Source organism: Suricata suricatta, chromosome 10, assembly GCF_006229205.1.
Source record: "Suricata suricatta isolate VVHF042 chromosome 10, meerkat_22Aug2017_6uvM2_HiC, whole genome shotgun sequence".
Lineage (NCBI taxonomy): Eukaryota > Metazoa > Chordata > Mammalia > Carnivora > Herpestidae > Suricata > Suricata suricatta.
Window position 1 is genome coordinate 6,834,369 of NC_043709.1, and position 27,646 is coordinate 6,862,014.

General features: G+C 52.4%; 1 protein-coding gene across 4 annotated transcripts; it reads right to left on the bottom strand.

Annotated features, from left to right (window-relative positions):
• Positions 1–1,800: 1,800 nt before the first annotated feature.
• Positions 1,801–26,067, bottom strand: TEF (TEF transcription factor, PAR bZIP family member). 4 transcript variants are annotated; one of them, XM_029954511.1, is made up of 4 exons: positions 25,816–26,067; positions 11,720–12,037; positions 6,624–6,844; positions 1,801–5,449 (listed from the first exon to the last, which is right to left on the bottom strand). In XM_029954511.1, the coding sequence occupies exons 1-4, from the start codon at positions 25,916–25,918 to the stop codon at positions 5,234–5,236; spliced, it is 858 nt and encodes a 285-aa protein (XP_029810371.1). In that variant the 5' UTR covers positions 25,919–26,067; the 3' UTR covers positions 1,801–5,233. The 4 variants fall into 4 exon arrangements, with proteins under 4 accessions (XP_029810371.1, XP_029810373.1, XP_029810370.1 ...); XM_029954513.1 differs by lacking the exon at positions 25,816–26,067 and adding an exon at positions 16,245–16,346; XM_029954510.1 differs by lacking the exon at positions 25,816–26,067 and adding an exon at positions 15,737–15,982.
• Between the last annotated feature and the right edge of the window lie 1,579 nt (positions 26,068–27,646).

Genomic DNA, 27,646 nt, shown 5'->3' on the forward strand with positions numbered 1-27,646 from the left:
TCAAAACTAAAGGAACATAAACAAATGTTTAAAAGAAGATACTAAAATAATAATAAAAATAAATAAAAATAAAAAAATAAAAGAAGATACTAGAAGATACTCAAGATACTAGGAGCTGGCATGAGCAGGAGGCTGGGCTGGAAGGCCTTGTAAACCGTGGGGAGGCAGGAAGGCCCCAGGGTGCAGTCGGTTAAAAGACACGATATGTGGTACTGCCCTGCCTCCCAGTTTTACTGTCAAGGGAATTTGAACTTGAAAATTTGGAACCCACTCTGGGTTTGAATTTCAGCTCCACTGGTATTATTTGGGGCATATCACTTTTCTTTCCTCTGTTTTTTTTAAATGCTTTATTTATTTATTTTTAAATGTTTTTTTTTTAATTTATTTTTGATACAGAGAGAGACAGAGCATGAGGGGGGAGGGGCAGAGAGAGAGGAGACACAGAACCGGAAGCAGGCTCCAGGCTCTGAGCTAGCTGTCAGCACAGAGCCTGACGCGGGGCTCAAACCCACGAATGTGAGATTTGACCTGAGCTGAAGTCGGAGGCTTAACCGACTGAGCCACCCAGGCGCCCCAATGCTTTATTTATTTTTGAGAGAGAGAGAATCAGCGTGAGCAGGGGAGGGTCAGAGAGAGAGGGAGACACAGAATCCAAAGCAGGCTCCAGGCTCTGAGCCAGCTGTCAACACAGCCCAACGTACGGTTCAACCCACGAACCGCGAGATCATGACCTGAGCCAAAGTAGGATGCTTAACCACTGATGCCCCTCACTTTGCTTTTCTGAGTCTATTTGTAAAACGGCCATTTCTGTAAGTCCACCTTGCCGTCTCCAAACTCTAAATGCATACTTTCCCCCTCAGAAACACAATTAGGGGAGGTTCGAGCCACAGCAGCCCTGAGCACTCCTACTGCAGAGCATGGGGAGGCGGGCACAGCGCTCCTGGTTTCCAACAGGCAGCTGCAGGCCTCACGGGGGCGGCGGGCACCACTGTCTCCACACACAGAGGCAGCAGAGGGAGAAGGCGAGGACAGGGCAGAGATGGGGGAAGAGGAGGGGGGTTTGCAGCAGGCTCTGCCTCAGATGGCGCACCCTATTCTGCCCCCTCCTCCGACGAAGGCCCCCAAGACCCCAGGCCAGCCCCGAGCAGGGGACCTGAACCAGGGGACACCAATGCTGAGCCAATCAGTAGCCACAATGCTGGTGCCTTGCAAGGGGCTGCACCCTTGTGTATACTTTTCTTTCTTTCTTTTTTTAAAGTACACTTCATGCCCAGTGAAGAGCGTAATGCTCAGCGACCCTGACCTGAGACCACAAATCAGACGCTTAACCAACTGAGTCACCCAGATGCCCTGTAAACTTATGTCTTAATTGTGACGGTCTCATGGCCACAGACAGAATATCTGGCAAGAGGAGAAAAGGAAAACCCCCAGAATCCCACCTCCAGGCCCAACTCTCAGTCTTTGTGCTTTTTCCTTTTTACAGAGCTGCTGCCCGTGCTCCCTGAGCACTCACTCTTCCTGAGCAGTTCCGTGTCCTTCTAGCGTGTGTGCGGCACTTCTACGTGTTCAAAGTGCTTCTGATCTGGTATTTGTTGTTCCTTAATAAACTGTGAGGGAAGCAGGCAGAATTACTCCCATCTGACAGATGAGGAAACTGAGGCACAGAGTGGTTGGGTGACCTGGCCGAAAGTACCCAGCTGGTGACCCAGGGGTGACTGGATGTCCCTCAGGCTCCTAGGCCGATATACACCCAGAGGGAACAGGGGTACGGGGAGGAGGACAGAAGAGACAGCCCCACAATTCTCATCTCAAAATATTTAATTTTGTTTGGAAAAGGATACATTCCCGGCCTCCCTCCCTGCCACATCACTCCGGCCCGCCAGCACTGATGCACTCGCACGCACACACGCACATAAGGCCAATGGGCTACAGTCTGCTTCCGCCCTCTCCAGCGGGGAAGAAGGGGTTTTCTCCTTGCCTCCTTCCCCCACCAAAGGTAAAGCGGCGAGGGCCCGCTGGAATGCCAGCTCCCAGGGGAGGGCGCAGAGCCCCACACACTCCACTCTGTCACATGCACTTAGAAAAATAAAACCAAGTGGTGTTCTGGCATCCCCAACAACATAAGATAGCAATATCCACCTGGAAGTCATCTTTGCCATTTTCTAGAAAAATTTATTGCACTTAATTAACAGATGTCAAAGGAGCTCTGGGGTGGGGGCTCTGCCACGAAAACCAGGGGTTCTTGGCCCTTTGTGTCACCTGGAGCAGAGCCCCCAGAGCTCTGGATGGAGAGCTGCCTGGCCCAAAGGGGCCCTCCTCTGCTGATTCCCAGGCCTGCCACCCCGCCTCAGGCTAGAGGACTGTGTGAGCTGCCTGACCGGGGCCACAGCAGTCCCTTCCCCCGCTCCCTCACAGGACAATGCTTACTCAGAGTCCAGGGTCACTGCCAAGTGCCCTCTCCAACCTCAGGACCCAGATAGGCAAACCTCTTCCTTTGGTCAAGGGTGAGAGTTACCCAGGTCCTCTACAAGGTGCGAGCCATCATGAAAGCTCTCTCTCTAAAAATATACATACACATACACATATACATATTTCTATACCTAGATATACATTTATTATATGTATATTCTCTCAACATTCTAGCTCATTCATGATTTGTCTGTTCTGAGGTTGCAGTGAGGCTGCCAGGAAGCTGAAGACAGGAGCTCAGGAAGGCACGCGCTTCCCAAGCCATCATAAACCCATGGAAAGCCGCTGATGCTGGCCTTCCTGGCCTCCAGACCTTCTTAGAAGATGGCAAAGGTCTGAGCACAGGAGCCTCACTCTTTGGCTGTCGGCCCCAACATGGAGAGGGTCCAGGAGGGAGTCCGGGGGACTCTCAGTTCCTGACGGACACTGAGCAGGCAGCAGGCCTCTCCTGCCCCAAGCACCCGAGTTTTAGGCCTGGGAAGGAGACCTACCTTACCTGAGCTCTCCTCTTCCTCAAAATGTCAACCTCCACGGGTCCCTCCTCGTCCCTGCCAGGCTCCCAACTCAAAGGAGCTCTTCTAAAAGAGGCCAGCGGCCACACTCTTTCCAAGTAAGCACTTTGGGAAGGAACCAGACACCCACTGCCTGGCAGGGAAGGAAAGGAGGGCACTGAACAGGCAGAAGGTGAGACAAAGAAGAGACACCCGCGGGGGTCGGAATATGGACACCATCCGGAGATTAAATGTCCGTCCTTAAAACACAAAAACAAAAACAAAACACGAGCCATATACTTTCTGGCCAAAGAAAATGAAGAGCTTTTAAGCTGGAGGCTCTTCTACCAATTACCAAGTGAGAACTGCCCTCTTGGTGGGTGGCCAGACCAGAGAGAGTGCCCGGGCCGGCCGGCTGCCCAGGGCAGGACACGGACATGCCGGATGCAACGGCCCTGTTGTGGTTACAATACAGTGAAAGTGAACACGGTTTTTATAGAACCACAAAGTAAAATTCAAGAGGGAGGGGCGGCCTCCCTTGGCCTCAGGGACCCTTGTCAAGTACCCTGGAAGGGCAGGTGTGCAGGTCCCCAGAGGGCCGTGGCATTCTCCTGGGGTGTGGTCCATGGCCAGTGCATGGTCTCCCCCGGTCTTAACATCTGTTATGAAAAGTCTTTCAGGGTTGGGGCCTGGACTCGGAGCCACCACTTTAAATAAAGCCAGTGGTGAGCACGACAAAGTGCACCTGTCACCTCTGACCCCTCTACCACAGGCTGCCCGCCCTGAGCAAATAAATACACCCATCTCCAGGCCCCCCCGCTGACCACAGTGAGCAGAGGGTTCCACGGCTTTCCTCAGTCAGTCTTCCAGGTACAGAAAAAGGACGACTTGAGTCCGCCGACACAAGAGAAAGGAGCAGCTGTGAGGTAGGAGAGCCACAGCTGCGAAGACCCCTCCCCTCCACACCATAGCCAGGCTCATGTGGGTGGCCCGTGTCTCCTGCGATGGAGACACGGGATCCCAGCCCAAGTGACCGGCCCGAGAGCCTGCTATTCCGGGTAAGAGCTGGGCTGCGCCCTGGTGATGCCTCACCAGGTCCTGCCGGCTGGCACTCCGGGCAGCTCGCACGGGGGAGAGATCCTGAAGCGAGAACTGGGAAGCCCTCTTCTGTTTTTAGGGAACAAGGACTCTGGCCTGGCCCATACTGGAGAGCAGAGCAAGGAAAAACAGGAACTTCTGAGAAACATGCCCCAGCTCTCCGCCCACAGTGGAAGGGGCTGTGGAGGCTGGTTTTCCAAACACCATGCGGAAGGTACATCCTGGCTCCAGGAAGTTAAGCTTCCTAGGCAAGGGGGGTTTTCCTTTTAAATCCAAGATCTGAGCGTGGTCACTGGGTGAAAAGAAACAGCAGGCTCAGAGGCCCAGTGCAGTGGGACAAAGAAGCTTCAAGTGGCCTCCACGAGTGACCTGGAGAAGAGGAGATGAGAAGGCCACCCTCTGCACTGTGGTCAAGACTCGAAGACCAGCCGCCCTGGGGTCCCTCCTCCAAAGCAGATGGAAAGTGGAGAGACACCTTCACCGGGACCTCCTCCCTGGCCTCCAGGCCCCAGAGCCACAGAAGAAAGGGGTGTGGGAGCTAAGAACAGCTGGGTGCACGTGTGCTGCAGGCCCAGACCCACACCCCATTCCAGGCTGTGCGGAGGCCCTGCTCCCGTGGCCGGGTGCCCACGCAGACACTATGGAGGAGAGGCTGTGTCTTTCTACCTCTGAGGGGATGGGAACGGATGCTTCTCTGAACGACTTACTGGGAAGGGTGAGGTGGATGACAGACACACCCCACCTGGAAATGCACCCCGCTACCTGAGAAGACATTGGGCGGCGAGGATCACAACTCACTCTGTGGAGACAGGCTCGATGACCCAGGCCGAAGACTGAGGGAGAGTCAGGGAAGCCTGGGCACCCTGTGAAAGGAGATCTGTACCCCAGAGGTCCCCTTCCGATTCAACTGGGACATCCAAGAATAGAAACTAAGGCTGATTCACCCGTCTACGTAGATTCTCTTGCATCCCCACTGGTGAGGGGGCTGGCCCCCCAGGGAAGTCGCCACGTGCGCTGGCCGTGTGATAATGAAGCTTGAACGTGAACGCTCCTGGAGCGGGTGTGCCACCATTCGACCATGACGAGTCATAAGTCTCCACGCATGTGTGGGGTTTCAGGGAGCCCCCAGGCAGAGGTCTGAGGTGCAGGCAGCGCTGCCCAAGCAGGGGCACGGGTTACAAGGGCCCGTACTTGGTCTCATACTTGGACACGATGGTCTTGCACTTGCCCACTTCCTTGCGCAGCTCAGCCACCTCCGTCCGCAGCGCCGTGTTCTCCTTCTCCAGGAAGGCTGCTCGGATGGTGATCTGGTTCTCCTTCAGGCGCCGGGCATCCCGGGACCGTTTGGCCGCTACATTGTTCTTCTTGCGTCTCGTCCAGTACTTTTCATCCTGTTGGGAAGTGCTCTCTGTGGGTCTCCCCTCTCTCCCCAGGAGGGAACCCAACATCTCCCCTCCTGGCAGCACCCCACATTCCTCATGAAACTCATCTGGTGCGGCAGGATGAAAGCTTGGACCCCAGGGAAGGAGCTGTGTGTGTCAAGGACACCCAGGGGCCCTAACCTTTCCCCAGGAAGGTGGAATAAGAAACAAAGTCCTTGGGTAGGATATGTGGTGGAGGGAAGGGGGTCCACTGGTAGCCTGCTCTGTGCTACTTCGGCATAAGGCATTGTCTTACTGCCTCATGCATTTTGGCTATGGCTATGGGCCTGCACCCCGGGTCTGGTCTCCTGAGTTTAAATCTTGGCTCTGCCTCTTATTAGTGCTGGAACTGTCTGAGTTCCTTAACCTCTCAATGTCTCGTGTCCTTTATCTTTACAACGGGGGATAAGGACAGTTACCCACCTCACTGAGTTGTCTGAGGATTAATGAGTTGACCTGTACAAGGTGCTTATAACAGCCCCTGGTTTATAGTAAGGGCCACACAAATGTTTGCCATTTTCATTGTCATTATTATTAAAGCCGCAGAAACCTTCTGAGAGGCAGGTATGGTTATTCCCATTTTACAGATGAGGACTCTGAGACCCAATTAGGTTTAGGTGGCAAAGTAGAGTTTGAACCCAGGTCTGCTGATTCCAAACCTTGGATGAAATCAATTCCTTGAGTTTTTCATAAGAAAGGATGGAAAGACTACAAAATCCTCCTCTCCCTCCCTCTCTGAGTTCCTACAAAAGCCTCAGCTTGAAAGCTGCTTGCTCCTCCCTGGGGACGGCTACACACAACTATCTTTTGTCCTTCAAAGCAAGGGCTGGTTCAAGCCCAGTTCCTGTGGCCCAGTGAGCTCCTGCCTGAGGCTGGGCTAAAGCCAGGGAAGTGGGAACATCAACACAGTGGCCGCTGGTAAGAAAAGACAGAAGCTACAGGGAGTCGTGCTGGGGCCAAATGCTACCTGACTCCCCTTCCTGCCACCAACTGCTGCAGGACACGGCTCCATGCTCCGAACTCACGCCTTTCTAACAGTGTCCGCGAGAGCGTGTCCTCCACATAAAGTCAAATGGGAGGAAACACTGCCCCCCCGGCCCTTGAACCAACACTGTACCTTCATTTAGAACAGATTTCAGGTTACCTTCTGCTCATCGGGAACAAAGACTTTCTTGGCCTTTTTGATCATGGGCTGGGGCTTCAGGTCCTCCTCTGCAAACTTGTGCTTCCGAGGGTTGAAGAGCTCCCCACCCGGGACACTGGAGAGGACCAGGTCAGCCGGGTCAGGATTGAAGTTCACATCCACCTCCACACAGTTGGGGTCAATGGGACTGGGTGTCTCCCTCTCCTTTTCCAGGGAGGATTCTGAAAGACACAGAGGCAGGTGTTCCCAAAGCCGCCCAGTGGACAGAAAGACTCACTCAGGTCACACAGCCAGACACCTGCTTGAATCTCAAGGTCGCACCAGCCACTGCCACTTGGAGTGAAGAAAAAAACACATCAGCATCAACCCTCAAGCCAGACTGGCATAAGTGATTCAATTCAACAACACAAAAATGGAAAGAATTCTCTCCTTTAGGAACAAAATGCTCAAAAGGAAACAGAGGTTCTCAAAAAAGACAGGATTTTCCAATTGTTTTTTTCCCCCAGAAATGTTAAGCAAAACATTAAATCATTATACCCCCTTAACTTCCTGTGGTTTCAAGTTCTCAAATAATGAGAAACAGTTGAATTTCTCTGTGAACTATTATGGGCTGAGGACACAGACTGAACAATGCAATGGCTTCCATTTTTGAGACCCTTGAGACCTATCAGTCACTGTGCTCACTTAGTCTTAGACAACTCTGGAAGAGAGACAGGTGTTAACCTTATCTTTTTTTTTTTAATTTTTTAAAATTTTTTAAAAATGTTTTTATTTATTTTTGATACAGAGAGAGACAGAGCTTGTGAGGGGGAAGGGCAGAGAGAGAAGGAGACACAGAACCGGAAGCAGGCTCCAGGCTCTGAGCTAGCGGTCAGCACAGAGCCCGACGCGGGGCTCGAACCCACGAATGTGAGATCTGACCTGAGCCGAAGTCGGACGCTTAACCGACTGAGCCACCCAGGCGCCCCTAACCTTATCTTATGGATGAAGAAACTGAGGCTCAGAGAAACAACCTGGTTTTCCCAGGGTCACGCAGAGGGCAGGTAACCCAATTATAATTTGGGTCCAGGTCTGGCTGACTCTGAATCCTTGTTCTCTGACCTTTCTGGCTATCACTTTAGAGTGGACATTGGATTAAAGGCACTTTCAGAATTCAAAGGTTGTGTTATTAGTTATAAAAAAAAAAACTATACCTTTGGCTTGCTCATTCAATGCTGATAGGAATACACAAAATATTCAGTCAATGGGTATTTGTTAAATATCTATCATATGCCAGGTACTGTTCTTGCAAAGACAAAGCAGTGAACAAAACAAGTAAAAATCCTTGCCTTCACAGAATGTCATGCTAGCGGGGGAAGGCTGACATTACACAAGATAAATTAAAAATATCTAGAAGAGTGTTGGATGCCATGTGGCTATTTGGGAGGAGAACATTTCAGAAAGAATGAACATCAAGTGTACCAAGATGTACACAGGCAAGCACTGGTATGTTCAAGAGACAGAAAGGAAGCCAATGTGGCTGAAGCAAAAGGGCAAGAGGAAAGATTAATACGACAGGTCCAGAACATTGGATCCCAATAAAGTAGTGGTTTTCAACAGGGAGGATTCTGTCCACATAAAGGAAGGTGTTCTACTGGCGTCTGGCGGGTAGAGGCCAAGGATGCTGCTAAGCAACTATAATGCACAGGACAGTCCTTCCCCCTCTCCCAACAACAACAACAAATTACCTGCTCCAAATGCCAATAGTGCCAGAGATTTTGACTTTTACCCTGAGATGGGAGAAGCCCCTGGAGGGTTCTGAGCAGAGGTGTTAACCTTATCTTACGGATGATAATAGGTTTTCACTAGATCTTGTACCTAACCTCATTGGATCCTATTAGAGGGGGTTAATTACAAAGAGGGCTGAACATCAGGAGAGTGAAATGACCAGGGACCAATGTGGTAACTATGGGAATGGTGCAGCCACCAAAGTCTACACCTGCAAAACAGAGAGCCAAGGTGCCAACGACTAACAACTAGAACCCCCACCCTGCTGGGAGGAGGAGACATGGCCACAACAGCTGTGCACACTATCTGGAGGGATCTGCAGAAGCTGAATGTGCGCATGTCTGATGACCTAGCCACACCACCCTTAGGTAATGCCCCACAGAGACGCACAGATGTATTTACCGAAAGACACGCACATAAATGTTCACGGCAGTGGTTAGCATAACCTGAAACCAGGAACATCTCCAATGTCCATCAGCCTCAAGACGGATAAGCTGTGGGGCGACCATACAATGGAATACCATCCAAGCAATGAAAACGAACAAACTGCCGTAGGCACGACTCTCACAAATCCAAAAAAAGCAGCGAGACAGGGCATACGGATGTCTTTTAACAGAAGGAACTGAAAAATTAGAAGAGGAAATGCTACTTTCATTTCTACCACGTGTACAATTCTTCAATATCGATCTTACTTTATCTGTTCTGTGGTTTTCTTCTGCTACAGAAGTATTCCCTAAGTATGTTTTGTAAATATATTTTGTTAGTGTAAAGAGATTCTGGGGGCACTTGGGTGGCCTAGTAGAGCAAGCATCAGACTCTCAATTTCAGTTCAGGTCATGATCTCACTGTTTGTGAGTTCGAGTCCTAGCTGGGCGCCGTGCTGACAGCATGAAGCCTATCTGAGATCCTTTCTCTCAAAGAATAATAAATAAACTTTAAAAATTCTCGGGTGCCTAGGTGGCTCAGTTGGTAAAGCGTCTGACTCCTGATTTCGGCTCAGGTCATGATCTCACGGCTGGTGAGTCTGAGCCCTACACTGGGCTCTGTGGTGACAGTGCAGAGCCTGCTTGGGATTCTCTTTCTCCCTTGTCATCCCCTCCCCTGCTCATGCACTCTCGCTCTCTCTCAAAATAAAGAAAACTTAGAAAAAGAAAAAATTCTGATGCCTACACCATCTGTATGTGTATTATCAAGCTAGCTACAGGCACCTAATAAATGCCAGAACATAAACGTAATTGACTTCTAATAGGGAAAAACAAACATAATATATAATATACCTACATATACAATTCACGTATAATTCCATGTATAACATACAATACCATGTATCTTTGGTGACGGAAACAAGGACAGTGATTATCTCTGGCTAGTAATGACTGAGTGGGGTCACAAGACATTTCCTGGATACCACCGGCGCTCTATAACCTGACTTGTGTGATTGCATGGGTGGGTTACCTTTGTGCAGACTCACCAACTGTGATATAAGCACTTCTGTATGCCGTATTTCACTGAGAAGGATAACTTAACAACAAAACAAAGGCAAACGCCATGCTACCTAGGTTGCCTAAAGTATAAAATGTGGGCTCCTCACCCATGGACCCAGCTTTCTAGGCCAACCCGAGGAGCACAAAAATAAGCTGCCTTCAAGCAAGAATTCAGCTGGAATCAGCTAAAGCTTCTAGATCTAATTTTACAGGAGAAAAGCAAGGGGCAGAAGAACATGTTAAATGGTGCTACAGGGATAGTCAGAGAAATCTAGCATGGGACCAATGACTGAGTTTCTTCCACAAATAAACTGCAAAGAAAAAAAAGGAGAGGAAACCCTGTAGATTACACAAGATTTAAGAGACGTTACTATGTGAAATGTGTGGGTCTTGTTTGGATCCTGATTCAAACAAACTGCAAAATAGTAACATTTATGAGATAACTTTTTGGAAATCTGAATGGGATGGATTTATGGTCAATTTCATATGGATAACTGGTATTTTTGTTGTTTTTTTAAAAGAACCCTTACATTTTGCATACATATTGAAATATTTACAGATGAAATAATACAGTATCTAGGATTTGATTTTAAATCATCAGGTTAGAGAATGGAAGAGGCTATAGAAAACAAGACTGATTAGGAGTTAAGAATTATGAAAGCTGAATGATGGCTACATGAAGGTTCATTACAGTAGTCTCTTTTGTATTTGTAAATTTTTCTGGGGGCGCCTTAGTCAGTTAAGCGGCCGACTTCAGTTCAGGTCGTAATCTCACAGTTCATGGGTTCGAGCCCTGCATCAGGTTCTGTGCTGACAGCTCAGAGCCTGGAGCCTACTTCTGATTCTGTGTCTCCCTCTCTCTTTGACCATCCCCCACTCACTCTCTGTGTGTCTCTCTCTTAAAAATAAATAAACATTAAAAAACATTTTTTCTGTATAAAAAGTAAAAAAACAAACAAACAAATAAATACGGAGCACGAGATTTCCTTGGGGTGGGTCCCCTGGGTTCCATACTGGCTCCTGGGATCCTTCCTGGGAGCCACTGGTCTCTATGCCTTTGTAGGGCTCCGGGAGACAGAGACCACATTTCTTGTAAAAGGCTCATGTCCAAGTGTCATGAAAACCAACCAACCCACCCACCCACCCACCCATCCCCGGAGGTAAAACAGAAAAAGGACAAAAGGATGAAGGAAGAATCCTGAAGATGACATCTGTCCTGGCAGCAGGAATACCTTCCTCATGCCGGTGCCTACGCAGTACGTGGCTGTGGAGTCAGGCATTCTGGCTTTAAGTGTTTGCCTCCACTACCTACCGGCTGTGTGACTTTGGGCAAGGTAGTTAATTTCTTGGTTTCCTCACCTAAAAACAGGTTTTAGAGTATCAATCTTATGGTTCTTGTGAGGATTATGTGTTAATGCCTGGTACAGAGTAAGTGATAAATAAGTGTTAGTTGACGCTATTGTTATTACCACTACCTCCACCATGACTACTGCCTGAGCTTCCCGATAAACTGGGGCAAAGTGCACACAGAGGCAGAAATCAGTGCTGCGGAAATGCAGAATGGGCTTTCTGTCTTGCAAAGCCTCGGACTGGAAGGGCTCACTCCACTGTCCTAACCATCTGCAGCACACCAACCAACAGAAAGGCAGTAACTGCACTGAGGGACTGCTATTTTTATCCCCAGCCTCAGGGGACTGCGCTGCAGGGTGGGGAGCAGAGGGTTTCTCCACACGGCAAGCCCCCTAGGACCTCCTCTGAGAGAAAGGCCTCACTGGGCGTGTGGACTCGAGCAGCCCTCAGCGGGAACTGGGCTCCGTGGGATGGGACAGGTGGCCAGGCACCAACCTGTGCTGGACGTGGTCTCAGAGGGCTGAAAGACAGCCGTCGAGGAGGATGGCGGGGAGGCTGTGGAGGAGCTGGCTGACTCCTTCCCTTCTAGCTCGGCCACGGGCAGCAGCAGGTTCTGGGCCAGGTGGGTGGGGCTGGCGGGGATGCCGTTCTCCAGCAGGAACTCATCCAGGTCCATGTACTCCAGGTGGAAAGACTCGCCATCGTACGGGATGGTCTTGTCCCAGATGGGCGGCATGAGGGAGGCTGAGACGGCCATGGTGCTGGCTGCTGCGGCCTCGTCTTCCTCCAGCTTTTCCTTCCCTTTTTCTTTATCTGCAGACACAGAATCTGTGATGAGACACCACACAAGAGGGTAACTCAATCCCCGGAGGTAAGCGGTGGGCCTGCTGGGGCTGACTCATCTCTCTCAGAGCCCTGGTCTATCCCATCAAGAGCCCCCTCGGCCTTCCAGTTATAACCTGTGGTCTGACTCCGGCCCACTGGACTCCTGTAGAGATGGCAGCAGGGCCTCGCCCGTGCTTGGGCGTCCCAGGATGGTCACAAATTCTGGGGCCTGATGTGGTCCCAGGGTTAATTCGGAATAGGCTGTGGGATTGGCATCTGCAGGAGACAGGCTTCAAGGGAAAAAATGGAGTTTCTGATATCTTAGTAATATTTTAGGAAAGGGTATTTTAGGATTCTTCAGGCCAAAAACTTTTGTGTTCTCCTGTCCCGTCCGCTCCAGCTATGCTTCTCCACAGCAACCCAGAATAGGGCTGAATCCCAGCTCTGCCACCCACTTGCCATGATGCGTGATTTTAGCCATGTTCCTGAACCTCTCCCAGCTTCAGAGGACTCCACCGTAAGTAAGGATAAAGCAGACTCCTTGGTGAAGACTAGAAGTAATTTTTTTTTATAGTTTATTGTCAAGCTGGTTTCCATATAATACCCTGGAAATAACACATTTTTTTTTAAAGATTTTAAAGTAATCTCTACACCCAATGTAGGGCTTGAACTTACAACCCCTAAATCAATGCTCCATCAACGGAGACAGCCAGGCGCCCCTAGAGATAACATCTCAAAGTGTCCCGTAAGGCTCCTGGCACACAGCAGGCCACCTGCTGTTATCAGGTGCTCGCTGAGGGCAGGGACTGTGTCTGATTCCTTTCTAGAACTCGAGGGCCACTCCAGGAGCTGAGGGAAAATGTGCATACTGAATGAAAAATGTTGGGTTTGCAAACTGACTCCCTTTAGGTTTGTTGGCTAGAGAGGACTTGGAGCTGTCTTTTCAGGACCTTTTTCAGAGCAACCATTTCAAGAGACCTCTATCCCTGAATAAGCAGAGAAGACTGATGGCAGGTTTTCTGGGAAGAAGAGGCTGAAGAAGCAAAGCTTGTTCCCATTCAAAATAAAGCTAACCAATTAGGGGAGACCGGATTCCACCTAATTGTCTCAGCCCAAAACTTATGCATGTAGATACCCAGAAAGGGCAAATTGAGAAAAAAAGATGAAAGAAATGTGACAAGGTTAGAAGGAAATCAAAGTGACAGGGAGTCTAATCAGGGAAGTAGGAGATAAAATCATGACAAGTTCATAATGGGCTTTCAAATTGAGGGAGACAACTTTGAACTCTGGATTCCCAAATGAAAAAGAGGAATCAAATATGATTATGTTGAAAATAAACCAGTCATGCATGGACTTCTAGACCACAGTCAGCCGAAAAGCAGCCTGCTGTCCAATAAAAATGGACACACCCAGTGTGTTAAAAAGGTGGAGGTTTTAACAAACAGAATCTGTTCATGGCTTCTAACTTGAATTGTTGCAAGTGACTTCTGTACCAAGCTTTGGTTTAAAACCAAATGGGAAGTAAGAAAGCCAAGCTTTGGTGGGCTGGGTGGGCCACATGGCCTCCCTATTTTTCTCCTCTGAAATCCTGACTCTACATTCTGTTCAGAAATAACTGTGACCAGTGTTGGGTGGGATCATGGGGATCAAAGGAGGTAGGAAAAGGAAAGATCTTGGTAGAAAAACAGACATACTGAAATACAAGGGATAGTAAATTCCAGGTTTTACCTGGCCTAAGCAATAAAGAACGTATTTTTCAATTTTTATTCTTAAAAAAAATCTTTTTACGTTTATTTATTATTGAGAGACAGAGCATGAGCATGGGAGGGGCAGAGCACAAAGGGGAGACAGAATCTGAAGCAAGCTCCAGATTCTGAGTTGTCAGTCCAGAGCCCGAAGCAGGGCTCGAACCCATAAAATGGGAGATCATGACCCAAACTGAAGTCAGAAGCTTAATCGACTGAGCCACCCAGGTGTCCAAAATTTTATTCTTTCATTTATTTTTAAAAGTTATTATTAAGTAAGCTCTATGCCCAACATGAGGCTTGGACTCACAATCCCGCTATCTACCAAGAGCTGCATGCTCCATTGACTGAGCCAGCTGGACACCCCAAGAATATTTTTAATCAGTGTTTTTATAAGATGGACTTTTCATTATAAGAGATGATAAAGAACCAGGCCCATCACTCAAGTTACAAGGATTGACATCACTCGTTGCCAGTGATAAAGTAAGAGTTGTAAGGCCTAGCTAAGTGACCATGAGGAAGCATCCTCACTTTTGAGCCTCAGCTTTCCTCATCTGGGAAGTGGGAATAATACCTTATAGAAATGCTATGGAAGATTAAATAAGTTTATGTCAAAGTGCTTTGTAAGCACTATACAAATGCAAGGCAGAATTACTGTTATGGATGATTGTTACTTGGTAATCTTGAACAAGAGCCTGAGAGATGTGTACCCCTGTCCTGGCAGCCTGTCTCATCCTCACACCTGAACAAAGCACTGCCTTCAAAACAAAGAAAAGGGTCTGTGCCTATGAGGTTCCAAAGCAGGAGGGGAGAGATGGGCCTTACCTGATGTGCTGAATCTATTTATAACCCAACAGTGGCAGCCATAGAGATGGGAGCCTCAGAACACACCCAGGAAAACAAGAGAAATGGCATTTTTAAGAAGAAAATGAACTCCTCAAGACAGGTCATTCACAGAGGGCTTATATTCCTTCCCAAATCCTTGAACTACACAGATCATTCTTAGAAATACAAAGATCTCAAAGAGAAAGCGGACCTCATTGCACCTAAAACCTCACAATAGGTGTCACTCCTCCTGTGTCCTGAACCTCTTGTTCTCAGGTCAAGAAACAGGGCCAAACCTGCTTTCCACATAGGCCCCAGGGACCTTTGTGGCCTAGGAAACAAGCAGCAGCCCAGCCCTGCTCCAGCGGCCCTAAAGTCTAGACTCGGCCCCAAACAACCAGGTGAAGGGCCACAGTGGCCTCATTCTGACCCTGTCCCTCTATCAGCCTCGCCCCAGTCTCCCTCTGGGAAAGCGCCTCGCATCCCCTCTCCTGACACCCCTCCCCCGCCTCAGCCGCAGAAAATCTCCCGTGTGTACCTAGCAGCTGGGGCCATGCACACGCAGGGATGAAGTAAGGTCCTGCTTCCAGGATCGGAAGTCCATACACAAAGATAATGACGCTTCTCAAACTTTAGTGCACTTTGGAATCACAGAGGTGGGGTTCTCCTTCCAATGCAGATTCCTGTCCCAGCAGCCACAGATTCGGTGGGCGAAGTGTGGGGCCCAGGAACAAGCATTTTAAACGAGCATCCCAAGTGATTCTGGTGCAGACATCCCCAGGGAAGGAGCCCTGGAGCGTCCTTTAAGTGGCTACGACCCCCGCATCAGCCTTCTCAGTAACCCTTCCACGTCGCGCGCCCTGGGGCTACCCGAATGAACCTCCACATTGCGACCCCCCCCCCACCTTCTCCCTCCTGCCCCTTCCCCGCCAACCCCCATCTGACCTAGCCTCTCTCGACTCACCCCGACCTTCTCTTCCCAACCCCCTAGCCTCGCACTCCAAGGCCCTCCGCAGGACAACTAAGACCTGACCTCCGACCTCCCGGTCCCGCCCTCACAGGGCCCCGCCCCTGCAGAAACCCCGCCCCCAGGCGCGCGTGGACCCCCTCCCCTCACCGAGGCGCGCCTCCCGCGGGGGGTTCTCCATCAGCTTCTTCAGGACCAGCGGGAAGGAGCCCGGCAGGCCCCTTTCCCCAGCGGTGCGCCCCGGTCCCGGGCCTGGCCCCGCCTGCGGCTCCACAGGCGGCTTCTTTCCACCGCCCGCGTCCGACATCGTGCCCCGCGCTCTGCTCGCGCGCCTTGCCTCCCCCGCCCGCCCCCCGAGATGGGCCGGAGCCGTGCGACCCGCCGCAGCTGCCGACACGGGCGGCTACTGCGCAGGCGCCCAGCAGCACCCCCACCTCCCTCCATCCCTACCCCGCCTGCAGACGGGCTCCGGCATATTAATTATTCATGAGGCCAGGCCAGCTTCCCCGGATCGCAGCTTCGGATTGGCCCACCCTGTGAGGAGGGCAGGCGCAGCCTTCCGGGCCGTGATTGGTTAGACCGCCGGGGTAAGCCAGGCACGTGTGGGGCCAGGTGAGGAGTAACGCCGGAGGCCCCGCCCCGTCCGCCCCTATGTCACCTGATTGGCGCCTGCTGGAGTCGGTGTCACAGGCCCTCTTCCGCCGCAGCCCCTTACCCTCTACCAGTGGTTTCATCATCGTCTCCCTCTTCATAACCCCCGCCCTCCTCCCAGACCACCGTAACCGTTCCCCCTTCACTCTCATCGCAATCTCGCCACCTTCCCGACGCGCCACTGAAAAGAGGCCGGGCTGGGAGTGGCCAGGCCGGCCGGGGAAGCCTATCAAATCGTCCGCTCGGGCCGCGCGGCCTTCCCCCCCGCGGGTCACGTGGAGCTGCAGCCCTGGTCTAGTAGCGGGGGGAGGGGAAAGAGGAGGAAGGCCCCGAGCAGCCAATGGGGGGGCGGGGGCGGGGTCCGGGGCGTTGCACGAGGCGCAGCACGTGCGGGGCTGCGGCCCGGAGGGGAAGGGCGGGCCTTTTGTTCCGGGGACTCAGCCCAGGGTCGTGGGACTGGAACACTAAACCAGCGCACACCCCTCCTCCCTCGAGACTCAGAGGTTTGCTGAGGGCACGGCGGCAGAAGGCGACCTGCCCTGCCTGGCGGGTTGGCCGGAGCTGGCCTGGCCGCTGCTGGGGGGGGTGTCAGGTTCCCCACTGATCCGGGTTTCTGGTGCGGGTGTGGCGGCCAGATAAACACTAGCGTGGAGGGAGCGTTCTTGTGGCCCGCGGGTGGAGAGGAAGGCCGGCCCTGAGCCGGGCCCGGGTACACGCTTCCGCCCTCCTAGCTTATGACCTTGGGAAAGTCCAGTGGCTTCACTCGAGCCTGTTTCCCCATCCATACGATTAAGGGGTTGGGCAAATCTATAAAATCGTCAACAGCTCTGAAGTTCTATTCCTCCGGGACCTTTCCTTCCTTTTCCTGGCGGAAAAGCGAAGCAAAAGAATATTCTTTTACGCAGGGTACCGATTACACCCTTTTGGGAGAACCTCCTTTTCCTTTAAAACACAAATACTCCCCAGGAATTCCTTCAGAAACATGTAAAAACCTAAAATGGGAAAGGGTCCACAAATGTGGAGACGGTAGAGAAAGCCGCTCCCAAACAGCGCCCAGGAACTTGGTATATCATTAGCTCATAAATGGTGCTCTGCTCTGCACCCAAACAGTACTACACTCTCCCTGTCTAAACTCCTAGAGGGCGGGGTGGGGGGGGTGCTTTGGCTCCCCTGCGCCTTCCCTTCCAGCAGTGAGGCTGGGGAGTGGTGGAGTGCAGTCCTTGGGGCGAGGGGTACCTGCGACTCTCAGGGAGCTGAAAGCTGTCAAGCTGATGCAATCACTGTTGTGCTGGGAGTTGAGGAGGAAGAAATTTCGGCCCCTGAGCAGGCCTGGAAAGCATGAGGTTTGAAGGGCCTCTGGGGTATGGTTGGGACAGGGTGATGGAATTTGACTCCGTGTTCAAATTCTTACTGCCATGCTCCTTAGACTTCGGTCACTTTGTGGCTCATACCTCCAGCCAACTGCTTCACCTCTCCAGGCCTCCTTTCCTAGTATATCAAATGGAGATAGGGCAGGATCTACGTTGTAGGCTTTCCGTAAGCCAGTGCATTGCACAGCTCTAAACCTGCAACAAATGGTAGTTTTCATAATTTTACTAAAACGCTTGGGTACATGTCCACTGCTTGATGTATGCCCATGTGGTTCTCTGTTTAGCAGAACTACGAAATGGTGCACAGAAAATCTGTTGTGTTGCAGACTGGTTAGTGCGAATTCTGAGTGTGGCTGAACAAAGATACCGTCAGGGGAGCACCCAGTGGCTCGGTTGGTGGAGCATGGGACTTTTAATCTCGGGTGTAAGCTAGAGCCCCAGCTTGGGTGTATAGATGACTTACAAGTAAAATCTTTAAAAATAAAGATATCGTTGTTAAGAGAAGCTGACCTAGAGGTTTTTAGAAACAAATTTCAAAAGGGTAGCCCAAGGATATCGACATGAAACTCTTTTTGTTGTTTTTTTTTTTTTTTAAATGGCAGGTTTGGGGCGCCTGGGTGTCTCAGTCAATTAAGCGGTTGACTTCAGCTCAGGTCATGATTTCACGATTCATGAGTTTGAGCCCCGCATCAGGCTCTTTGCTGTCAACACAGAACCTGCTTCGGATCCTCTGTCTCCCTCTCTCTCTGCCCTTCCCCTGCTTGCTTTCTCTCTCTCTCTCAAAAATAAACATTAAAAAAATAGCTAGCTTGACCATGGACAGACTTGCTGCATTAGAGTTAATGTATACTTTCATGGTTAATATCACATCACTGAAGGGGAAACATTTTTTTGGATTTCTGATCATTTACCAGTGGAAAGTTTTAACATTTGGTTATAACAAGGGTGGGGTATAGTAAGAAGGAGTAGAGATTTAGATACCTTTGTAAGCTACAGCTAGCCAGAGGGCATAATGCCAACTCCACTTACCACCCAGCCTGGAGCCACTAACCTAACAGGCCAGCTACACTGGTGAGGAGCGAGACAAGCAGGTTGGGGCCTTACAACTTGGTTTTGATTCCATTCTCTTTTCATGTCCTGACACTGCCTAGAAAGGGTGTTTTCCTCCTGGATAACCGCAGGCTAAATGGTGTGTCACCAACACCTGGGAACATCACAAACATGTTCTCTCTCGTGCTTGCTTGTAAAGTAGGAGGTTAGCTACATTGTGGACTGGCAGCGTTCAACAGCCGTCCCTGGAGGCGGGGCGGGAGCTGTTCATCCAGGCCTCAGTTCTCCTGCTGACCCGTAGCCTCCCCACGCCCACCCCGGCTCCCCCCGGCTCCTATCAGTAAAGTGGGAACAACAGCGTGGCCTCACCCCTTCTCATAGAGGAAGAATAGATGTGTAATTAGCTGATTTCCATAGTGTCTGGGAACCCTATGAAGAAAAACAATCTCTATATAAAGAACATGCCATTGCAGGGTTAAGACTTTAAAGGTATCAGTCAAGTGGTACCTCAGTGTTCTTCAGTGAAGGGGTTTCAATTCAGTGACTTCTTGAGGGAGGCGTGGTCCAGGGGGCAGCAGTGGATTTGCGGGCTTAGGGCAGGCACGGTTGGGTCTCCTCTCAGCCTGCTGACTAGCCACCTGGCCTTGGGCAAGTGACTTCCCCTGCCTACGTCTCGGTTGGTTTTCTCTTGGAAACAGATGGATTTGCTTACCTCACAGAGCAGCTATGAGGATAATGTGTGAGAAGCACTCTCGGGTGCCCGCCTGAACAGCGTACGGCATGGAGTGGGTGGGCCTCCACCCGTACCCCTCCGTTCATGGGATGTTGGGTCAGGAGCAGAGTCATTTTGGGAGGCCGGGTTCTCGAGTCAAACTACAGCAGAGACACCGATATGAAATGACCACGTTCCATAGAGAGACTGGCTTTAAATTCTCCTTCATGTTCCAGAAACCTGCTGGCCAACCCCAGTTAGCTTAACTGAGCATATACAGAACAAATGCCTTTCATCAAGCCATTGTGTAGACTTGGAGTATTATCATTTACACTTGAAGTTCAGAGGAGCTAAAACTGCAGCAAGAGAGCCTTTGGCCAGGTAGCCCACAATGATCTATTTGGCCATAGCAGATGGCAGTCAGCATCTGGTAGGACAGCATCACTTCGTCTTCTGATCTACTGAGAGATGTGACGTGAGCCTGGTGAGTGTTGGAGCAGGGCGGCGAGAGGGCTTCCGCGGAGCTCTCGCGAAGCCCAGCTATCTGTGTGCTTTGCCAATACCCAAGGCAGGGGGGCACAAAACCTGGTTCAGGGTAGTAACTCAATAAATATTTGTTGGCTGGCTTTGTTGGCAGCGCTGGTAGGAAGGTGAACAACATCTTTCAGAGTTCCAAGACCTATCTATACGTTTGGAATGTTACTAATGTTAAGTAACAGCTGTGTGTTGCTTCACAGTGGAGCCTGGAATAACAAACAGGAGCCATGCTTACGGTGAGTCCCCCGGCGCAGGCCTGGCCAGCCACCCCCATACCTGTGGCTGCATAGTTCTGGGCTGTGGTGTGTACCTTGGTCTCGGTGTGTTCTAGGGGAGAAGTGGTGGGTGGGGGCTCTTCACTAACTCTTGCCCATCTCTTCAATATGGATTTCCAGTTTGGCTTGCATCTTGTCCACTCTCTGGGCTTGGATTACAGAGGGAGAGCTGCCCTGAGAGTGCCATTTCCAGACAAGCCATCACCTCCGGCCGGTGCCATGTCTCAACAGCCACCACCTGGCAGCCACGGTGTCTCTGGTGAAAGCTGTGTTGACGGCACAGTGGTAGGGCATGGGCTCTAGGCCAGACCATCTGGCCTTTGACTACTTCCTAACAGTGTGACCTTAGGCAAATTACCTAAACTCTCTGGGCTGAATGTCAAAAGGAGACAACGCAGGCATGCTGCAGAGAACAGCTCTCAGCACAGAGCAAGTGCACCGTGGAAGTTAGCTCAGCATAACTGCATTTTGGGTTGTTCTGGGAATACCTCATTCCTCCCCACCTGCCACTTCCCCAAGAATAGTGGAGGTGGGGCCGCAAGCTTCACTCTTCTTTATGATCTTCAAGCCCTGCAGGCTCTCCCTCTACGTGTCTCTCCAACCTAACCTCTTCCTTCTCTCCCCCTTGCTCACCTTCTGCTGCCACAGTGGTCTTTGACTCTTCAAACATATGTCCTACCTCCCCTAGGAAATGGCCTTTGCAGGTGCTGTTCCCTCAGGCTGAAGGTTCTTAGTGTTGCTCACTCTTCCTCACTCTCCTGGACTCAGCTCCAATATCACCCCCTCGGAGAGACTCACCCTCCTCCTGGCTGATTGTCTCCTCTCCCAACTGGAATGCAAACGCAGGGGAAGGGGCAGTGTCTGCCTCATTCACCCCTGTGCCACAAGCACAAGCCTAGCAAAGCCTCAGAAAGCAGTCGGACATCTGATTGACTGAAGAGACCCTGGGAAATCCCGTGGTGGGGAGGAGCCTGGGAGCAGGCAGAGCTGAGTTGGAACTCTTGACAGGCACGCGGCCTTCCGTTTCCTGAGCATTCCTCCTTGTGGAATGGACAGTCATGGCCTCCTTGTAAAACCACCTCACACGTGGTGATGGAAAAGCTCACATGTGGGAAACAGCGGCTCTTAGAACCAGGAGTCGTTCCTTTGGCAGCCCAGCCTCGGGCCAGGCTCGTAAGGTGCAGAGCCACCTGGAAGGGGCACTCCTGGACACAGTCTGTCGCTTTCTGGATGAGAACGAGTTTATCACATTTCTCTGCCTGGTGATGGTGGGGAACGACAGAAAAGGCTCTGGGTCCCTGCAGGGGGAGGGGAGAGGAGAGGCTGGCCCACACACTGGCCTGGAGGGTAGCTGATCCCTCTGAGTGCGTTTCCTCATCATTTAAAAGTGGCAAGTGAAGGGGCACCTGGCTGGTTCAGTCGGTTAAGCAGCCATCTTTGGCTCAGGTCACTATCTCACAGTTCGTGGGTTCGAGCCCCGCTTCGGGCTCTGTGCTGACAGCTCAGAGCCTGGAGCCTGCTTTGGATTCTGTGTCTTCCTCTATCTCTGCCCCTCCCCCACTCAGGCTCTGTTTCTCTCGGTCTCAATAATAAATAAAAACATAAAAAAAAAGTGGCAAGTGAAGATTGAAGGAGATAACATGCCCAGTACGGAGAAGACCAGCTCCCCTTCTTTTCTCTGAAAGCAAACTTCACGAGTTCCCAGTTTTTCCCTGCTTCTGCCAGGCCAGGAGTGAAGGCAACCACATGGACTTTTACTGAGGCCAAACTCAGGACAGCCCAGGCTGCCCTGAGCCTACCTCTTGGGCCAGTTAACCCAGTCCTCCAAGGAGAGGACACCCAGGCCCTTCCTGTGCCCCCTGCCTTTGCCCTAGCAAATCCCCCTAGGATCCAGCCTATTGTCCACCCCTTTCTCTGGCCAGCACAGCTGGTACTGTTAGGTGCAGACAGTGGCACCATGCCCCGGGAGCCTCAGCTCGCGTTTCCAAGGAGACAGCCGTGTGTGTGTGTGTGTGTGTGTGTGTGTGTGTGTGTGTGCGCGCGCCGCGAACTTGCAACATCCAGTTCCTTCAAGGAGAGTGTCCATGGGAAGGAGGGTGGTGGAAAGAAGGGAATGAGGGTCAGATTACAAACGTGATGTTGTGGAAGGAGCGTAATACCAGGCCCAGCTGCTCTCTGTCTTTCACAGAGAAGCCAGTGTGGCACTTCGCGGTTTGCAAAGGCTTCCGCATGGGACATCTCCTCTAATCCTGGCAACATACCTGGGAAGCAGGTGCTCTTTTTACCCTTTTACAGATGGGGAGGGGGGGAGTGGTGGGGGCAGGCCCAGGATCCCCTGCTGGGTGGCCTACAAGTAATTCTAGTCACAGGGCCCTGGGGGGCTCAGTCAGTTAAGCGTCCAACTTTGGCTCAGCTCATGATCTCACAGTCCGTGAGTTCAAGCCCCGCATTGGGCTCTGTTGCTGAAAGCTTGGAGCCTGGAGCCTGCTTCGGATTCTGTGTCTCCTTCTCTCTCTGCCCCTCTCCTGTTCTCTCTCTCTCTCTCTCTCAAAAATAAACACACATTAAAAAAAATTCTAGTCAAAAGCTCCCTGTCTGCCCAGCTCAAAGTGAGGGAATTGTTCAACCTCGGGATGTGTTTTCATGCTACTTATCTCCCTGAAAAGGAGGCCTGAGTGACCAAAGCTGACAGAAGAATGGGGGGCCAGCCTCTGAGCATAGCTGAGGCCCTGTGCCTTGAGGGAAGGGCAGGGTGTAAAGATCTAACAGTGTGGTTGAGGGAAGCAGGGTCTTTCCAGAAGCTGGAGAAAAAAGCGAGAGAGAATGTGCAATCTGGAACAGGATCGCCTCTTGGAAGAGAGTCCTCAGGAGAAAGCAGGAGTGGAAACGAACAATCCTTAGGGATCAGGGCCCAGAGACAGAGAAGAAACTGAGTCAGGGCTTGGGGTACAGAGGCACTCTTTTGCTGGACATGGATTTGTCTGCCCTCAGGAAAGTCGGTCACGCTGGCAGCCAGAGTGAGAGGCCACCAGGGGGCCACTATAGCCTGAGGCCAAGGGAGGCTCAAGCCTGGTCAGCTATGCTGGAGAAAGCCTGCTTGACCCCAGACAGGAAAGAGGCGGAGGTCTATGGCTGGCGGGGTGGGAGGCCCAGGGGCAGCAGGAGGGAGAGGGACCCTGAGGTGGGGTGTTAGGGAGCGTCTTTGAACTAGAACATGGCTGGAGGGAGAGCAGGGCCACGGGAGAGCGCACCTGGAGCTTCCCGCACCGCGCACAGCTTGCCTCTAAAATCCCCTCACGCTGGACCCAAGGTATGCTCTGCGTATGACCTAAATGTGTGCCTGAGCAGCCACTGGGCTGGAGAACAGGGGGAGTTTGTAACCAGGCCTCAGCCCCCCTCCCCGGGAGACCACCCTTTTCACACCAAAGCAAAGCGTGAAGAATCCTAGCCTCCCCTATTTTCCTCCTACTGAGGGCAGGTGCCGGAGCCAGGGGACCCAGAGGGAGAGAACTTAATAAGCACTCGCCACTGTGACTGCTGGCGAGTCTCACTCCGTGTGACGTGTATTCTCTTCACCAAGGAATCATTGGTTTTCAGGTAGATACATTCACTTTTATCAAAGATGTGGAGAGGGACACCTGGCTGGCTCAGTTGGAGCATGAGACTCTTAATCTCAGGGGTGAGAGTGGGAGGCGCACGTTGGGAGTTGAGATTACTTAAAAATAAAATCTTTAAAACATGGAGAGTCTGGGAGCTTTGGAAAGTAGCCATGGTGGGCTGGGAGGCAGGAATGAGTGAGATCTCTGTGGGGTGCACTAACCCCTTTGGTTCTGCAGCCATCACCCCCTTACCTACCCATTGGCATCTGTCAGTCCCATGGGGCCTCAGGCTTCTGACCCTCAGCAAGATGCCACATGAAGTGATAGGAGGTGGTGCGAGACTCTGGTCCATGACCCTTGGACCAACCTAGCCATACCAGCCAAACTGATCTTCAGCCAGAACGCGCCAGTTCTTGGAAAAGCTCGGCCCGTGAACTTGGGCCAGCCCCCTCAGTGCCAGACCCCGACTTTGCCAATCCACAGGAAGCAATGGGGACTTTCCGGCGGCAGTTCTAGGGACCAGCTGGGGGCCAGCGGCCGGCAGATGTTGCCACATTTCAAAAGCCTTGTCATCCTGGTCCTGAGGTGCCCGGAGAACCCTTCCCTGCCCAGCTGACAGCTGTCCCTGCAGAGTTGCTGGCCGCCCAGGTGCTCACTGTGCGTGCACTGGGCCGTCCGGGGACACCCTACCTTCCTTGGGTGCTTGGACCTACTTCTAGCTTTGGAAGGACTTCTAGCTTCCTTCACCCACACAGCCTTCAGAGATGGCAAGGAAAAGTCAGCTGCGGCTTCGCGCCCAGGCTAAGTTGAGGGTGTCCAGGGAAGATGGGCTTTTCCTGGTTAACAGCCCAGGGCCTGAGGCTCAGGGACTCCTATGATGCCCACCTCTGGGGGTGGCCCCAACTGCCCCAGCATCCAAAACCACAGGGGGTGGTCTGAGGGGCTTGGGCCCAGAGCTCTGTGAGAGAGCCCACAGGGACCTGCCCTGAGCTCTGGGGGCCACCTTCCCCCCAGCCCCGACTTTGGGCAGTGTCTCCTCACTCCTCAGTGGGATGAGAAGGAAGGCACAGGGGGCTGCGGTGTCTGTCCTCAGGCCCCAGAGTTTGGGGATGGCTAAGAGTCCTTTGCAAGGAAGTCCTGCGGGGACAGCCAGGGCTCTGGTGCCAGCACAGCAGGATGAGGGAGAGCCTGAGAAAGGTCCCCCGGAGGGGACACCTGGGATTCCTAAGTCAGACACCCGGCAGCAGAGGACTGCTGGGCTCCTTTAAAGGCACACATGGATTTTGAACACTGAGGACCTGAGAGTGAGTCCCTGACACCTTAGAAGAGATTTGGGGAGACATTTATCAGGGGGGAGCACTGCGAGCACCCCGACCCCCATATCTAGCCGTGGGCTTCCGTGCCTCCGGCCGAACCCAGGAGACACCTGGTGCTGGGCGCTGGCTGCTGGCGCAGCCCCTCGGTCCACGCCCGCTCTGCTGGCTCCCTGGCCCCGTGTTTGCCTGTGTTTCCTAGGAACCGGGGCTGTGAGCCTGTGGTCCTGTTACATAACAGCTTCCATCCCATCCAGGGGTGCAGCCCTCCAGCGAGCGGGAGCTGAAGCAGGCGAACGGAGGAAAGCCTCTTCCCCAGACAGGAGACTGCCCACATCTGCCGTCTCTGCCAGCCCGCTGCCATCCCAACGTGCAGAGGGAAGGAGCCTAATAAGCAGTTCGCATTCAGCGCATTCTCTCAGCAGGGCACTCGGTCCTGCCCTTGTCCCACGTGAGCACGGCACCTGTCAGTGGCCACACACTGGCCATGGCTTCCCCATGGCTGCAGGCCTCGGAGGCAGCCCCTGAGTTGCAGTGGCGCTCCCCCCACCGTGTCCCTCTCTGCACCCAGCCCTCCACTTGCACAGCAAGGGGCCAAGGGTAAACCCCTACTGGGGACCCTCCCTTGCCTGGAGATGCCTGTCCCGCCACTGGTCCCTGTGACTGCCCCCACCCCTTGGGCACATGGGCAGCCAGCCAACGCAGGCCACCTCTGTTCTTACCTGTCCTCTTCTCTGGCCAAGGCAGAGAGTGCTCCAGCAGGGACTTGAGGACCTCAGGCATGTCCATGGCAGGGGCCACTCCAATCCGGTCACAGCTCGACATGGCCCGGCAGGAGGTGCTTGCTCCGGGAGTTCAGAAGCAGCTAGAGAGGCAGGAGCTGGCCCGGGAGCCTCAGGCTCCGGAGGCGGGCGGGGCGGGAGCCTGAGGCAGCCAATGGGCAGTAGGGGCCCCGGCCCACCCGTCCACCCCCAGCTCGGCCACCCGCCAGCTCCGGCTGCAGCCAGGCCTTCCCTTCCCGCTGCCTGGCAGGGCGGGCCTGGCTCGGCGCCAGCAGCAGCACGTGGAGCCACCGCGCCAATCCTCTGACAGAGAGCCCGGCCTGTTATCTAACTTTGCAAAGGGAAGTTCTCCCCCAGGCTGGGAGCCATAAGCAGGGCCTGCCAGGTGAGAACAGGGAGACGGCTCCACGCCCACAGCAAGCGTGCACTGCGCACAGGCACACTGGGCAGAGGAGCCCCCCTGGAGGCCAAGTGCGGCAGAGGGAGGGGCCGGCCGCGGAGATCAGTTTGGGCTGGGACCTTCGACCCTGGCCTCACAGGGGGGACAGACGACCTACTCTGCATTGGCACATACAAGCAAAGGAGGGGGCATCACACACTCACCTGCAAGCGTGTGAGCCCGGAGGAGTTTGTTGGCATGTTTTGAGGCCGAATCTATATGCTATGCACACGTGTCCTGCAGGCACACAGGTTTTCGTGTGGTGTGTGCAATTGCGCCTTTATGCCATCTGTAGAGCCTGAAGCCTGCTCTCCTAAAAGGAGTGAGAATATCTGCAGCCTGGGGTTCCTTTGGGCTTCCGGGGAGGGGAACAGAGGCAGGTGCCCCCACAGACAAGCCCTGAGAGGGCAGGCAGAGCCGGTGCCATCGAAAGGGAGCAAGTTCTGCAAACCTAGTAGAGGCTGGGCTTGGGTGATGTCTGCTGCCCAGCCCATCCTGGGGACTTTGGTGGCAACTGGCTGTTTGTTGTAGCCCTCTCTCTGGCCCTCTCACTGGGACATTGGCCTCTGTGGTCCCTGGGTCCCTGTGGTTAAAGCCAAGCTTCTGTATGTCTCCCTCCACCAAAGACCAACATCTGACCGGCCAGGGGTGGTGGGGCGGGGGAGAGGGGTGGATACGTCCATGTGCAGCCGATCTTGAACAAGCCGCAAGGCCCTACTGGGTCTCAGTTCCAAAACTGCTCAGTGTCGTGACCTCTAAAGTTCCTCTCCGCTCTGGTTCTGTCTCTGACCTCCAAGGAGGATGCCATAAGCATTTGGTTCCCTGTACTGTAGATGATTCCTATGCAGTTCTTCGCTGCTTTCCAAAACTCTATTTTGTACAGAAGCAAAAATACTCCAGGAGCCTCCCTGGCCTCTCCCCCTCCCAACAGCCCTCAGCCTGTCCTCTAATTACCCTCCCTCCCCAACAGCCTTCCCCAAACTCTGCTCTTTTCCCAAATTAATTAAAAGTTAATTTCAAGTTTTGAATACAAAGAACATTATATGGCTCAAAGCTCAACAGTTGTGATAAAGATACACTTTAGAAATACAATTTCAGGGGTACCTGGATGGCTCAGTGAGTGAGTGGCTGGCTTCAGCTCAGGTCGTGATCTCACAGTTCGTGAGTTCGAGCCCCTCATCGGGCTTTCTACTGTTCTCACCGAGTCCTAAGAACCAGCTTTGGGTCCTCTGTCCCTGTCTCTCTGCCCCTCCCCCACTCCCACGAGCGCGTGTGCGCTCTCTCTCTCAAAAATACCTAAGTGTAGATACATAGATGTATGTATGTAATTTC

What these genes read in the sequence shown, in the direction of transcription:
- TEF (XM_029954509.1), bottom strand. Translation starts at nt 15,893, where the DNA reads ATGTCGGACGCGGGCGGTGGAAAGAAGCCGCCTGTGGAGCCGCAGGCG. An exon ending in CCCGCGGGAGGCGCGCCTCG is followed by an intron (nt 12,053 to 15,736) that starts GTGAGGGGAGGG and finishes GTCTCATCACAG; the next exon opens with ATTCTGTGTCTGCAGATAAA. An exon ending in TTGTTCCCGATGAGCAGAAG is followed by an intron (nt 5,450 to 6,623) that starts GTAACCTGAAAT and finishes ACTTCCCAACAG; the next exon opens with GATGAAAAGTACTGGACGAG.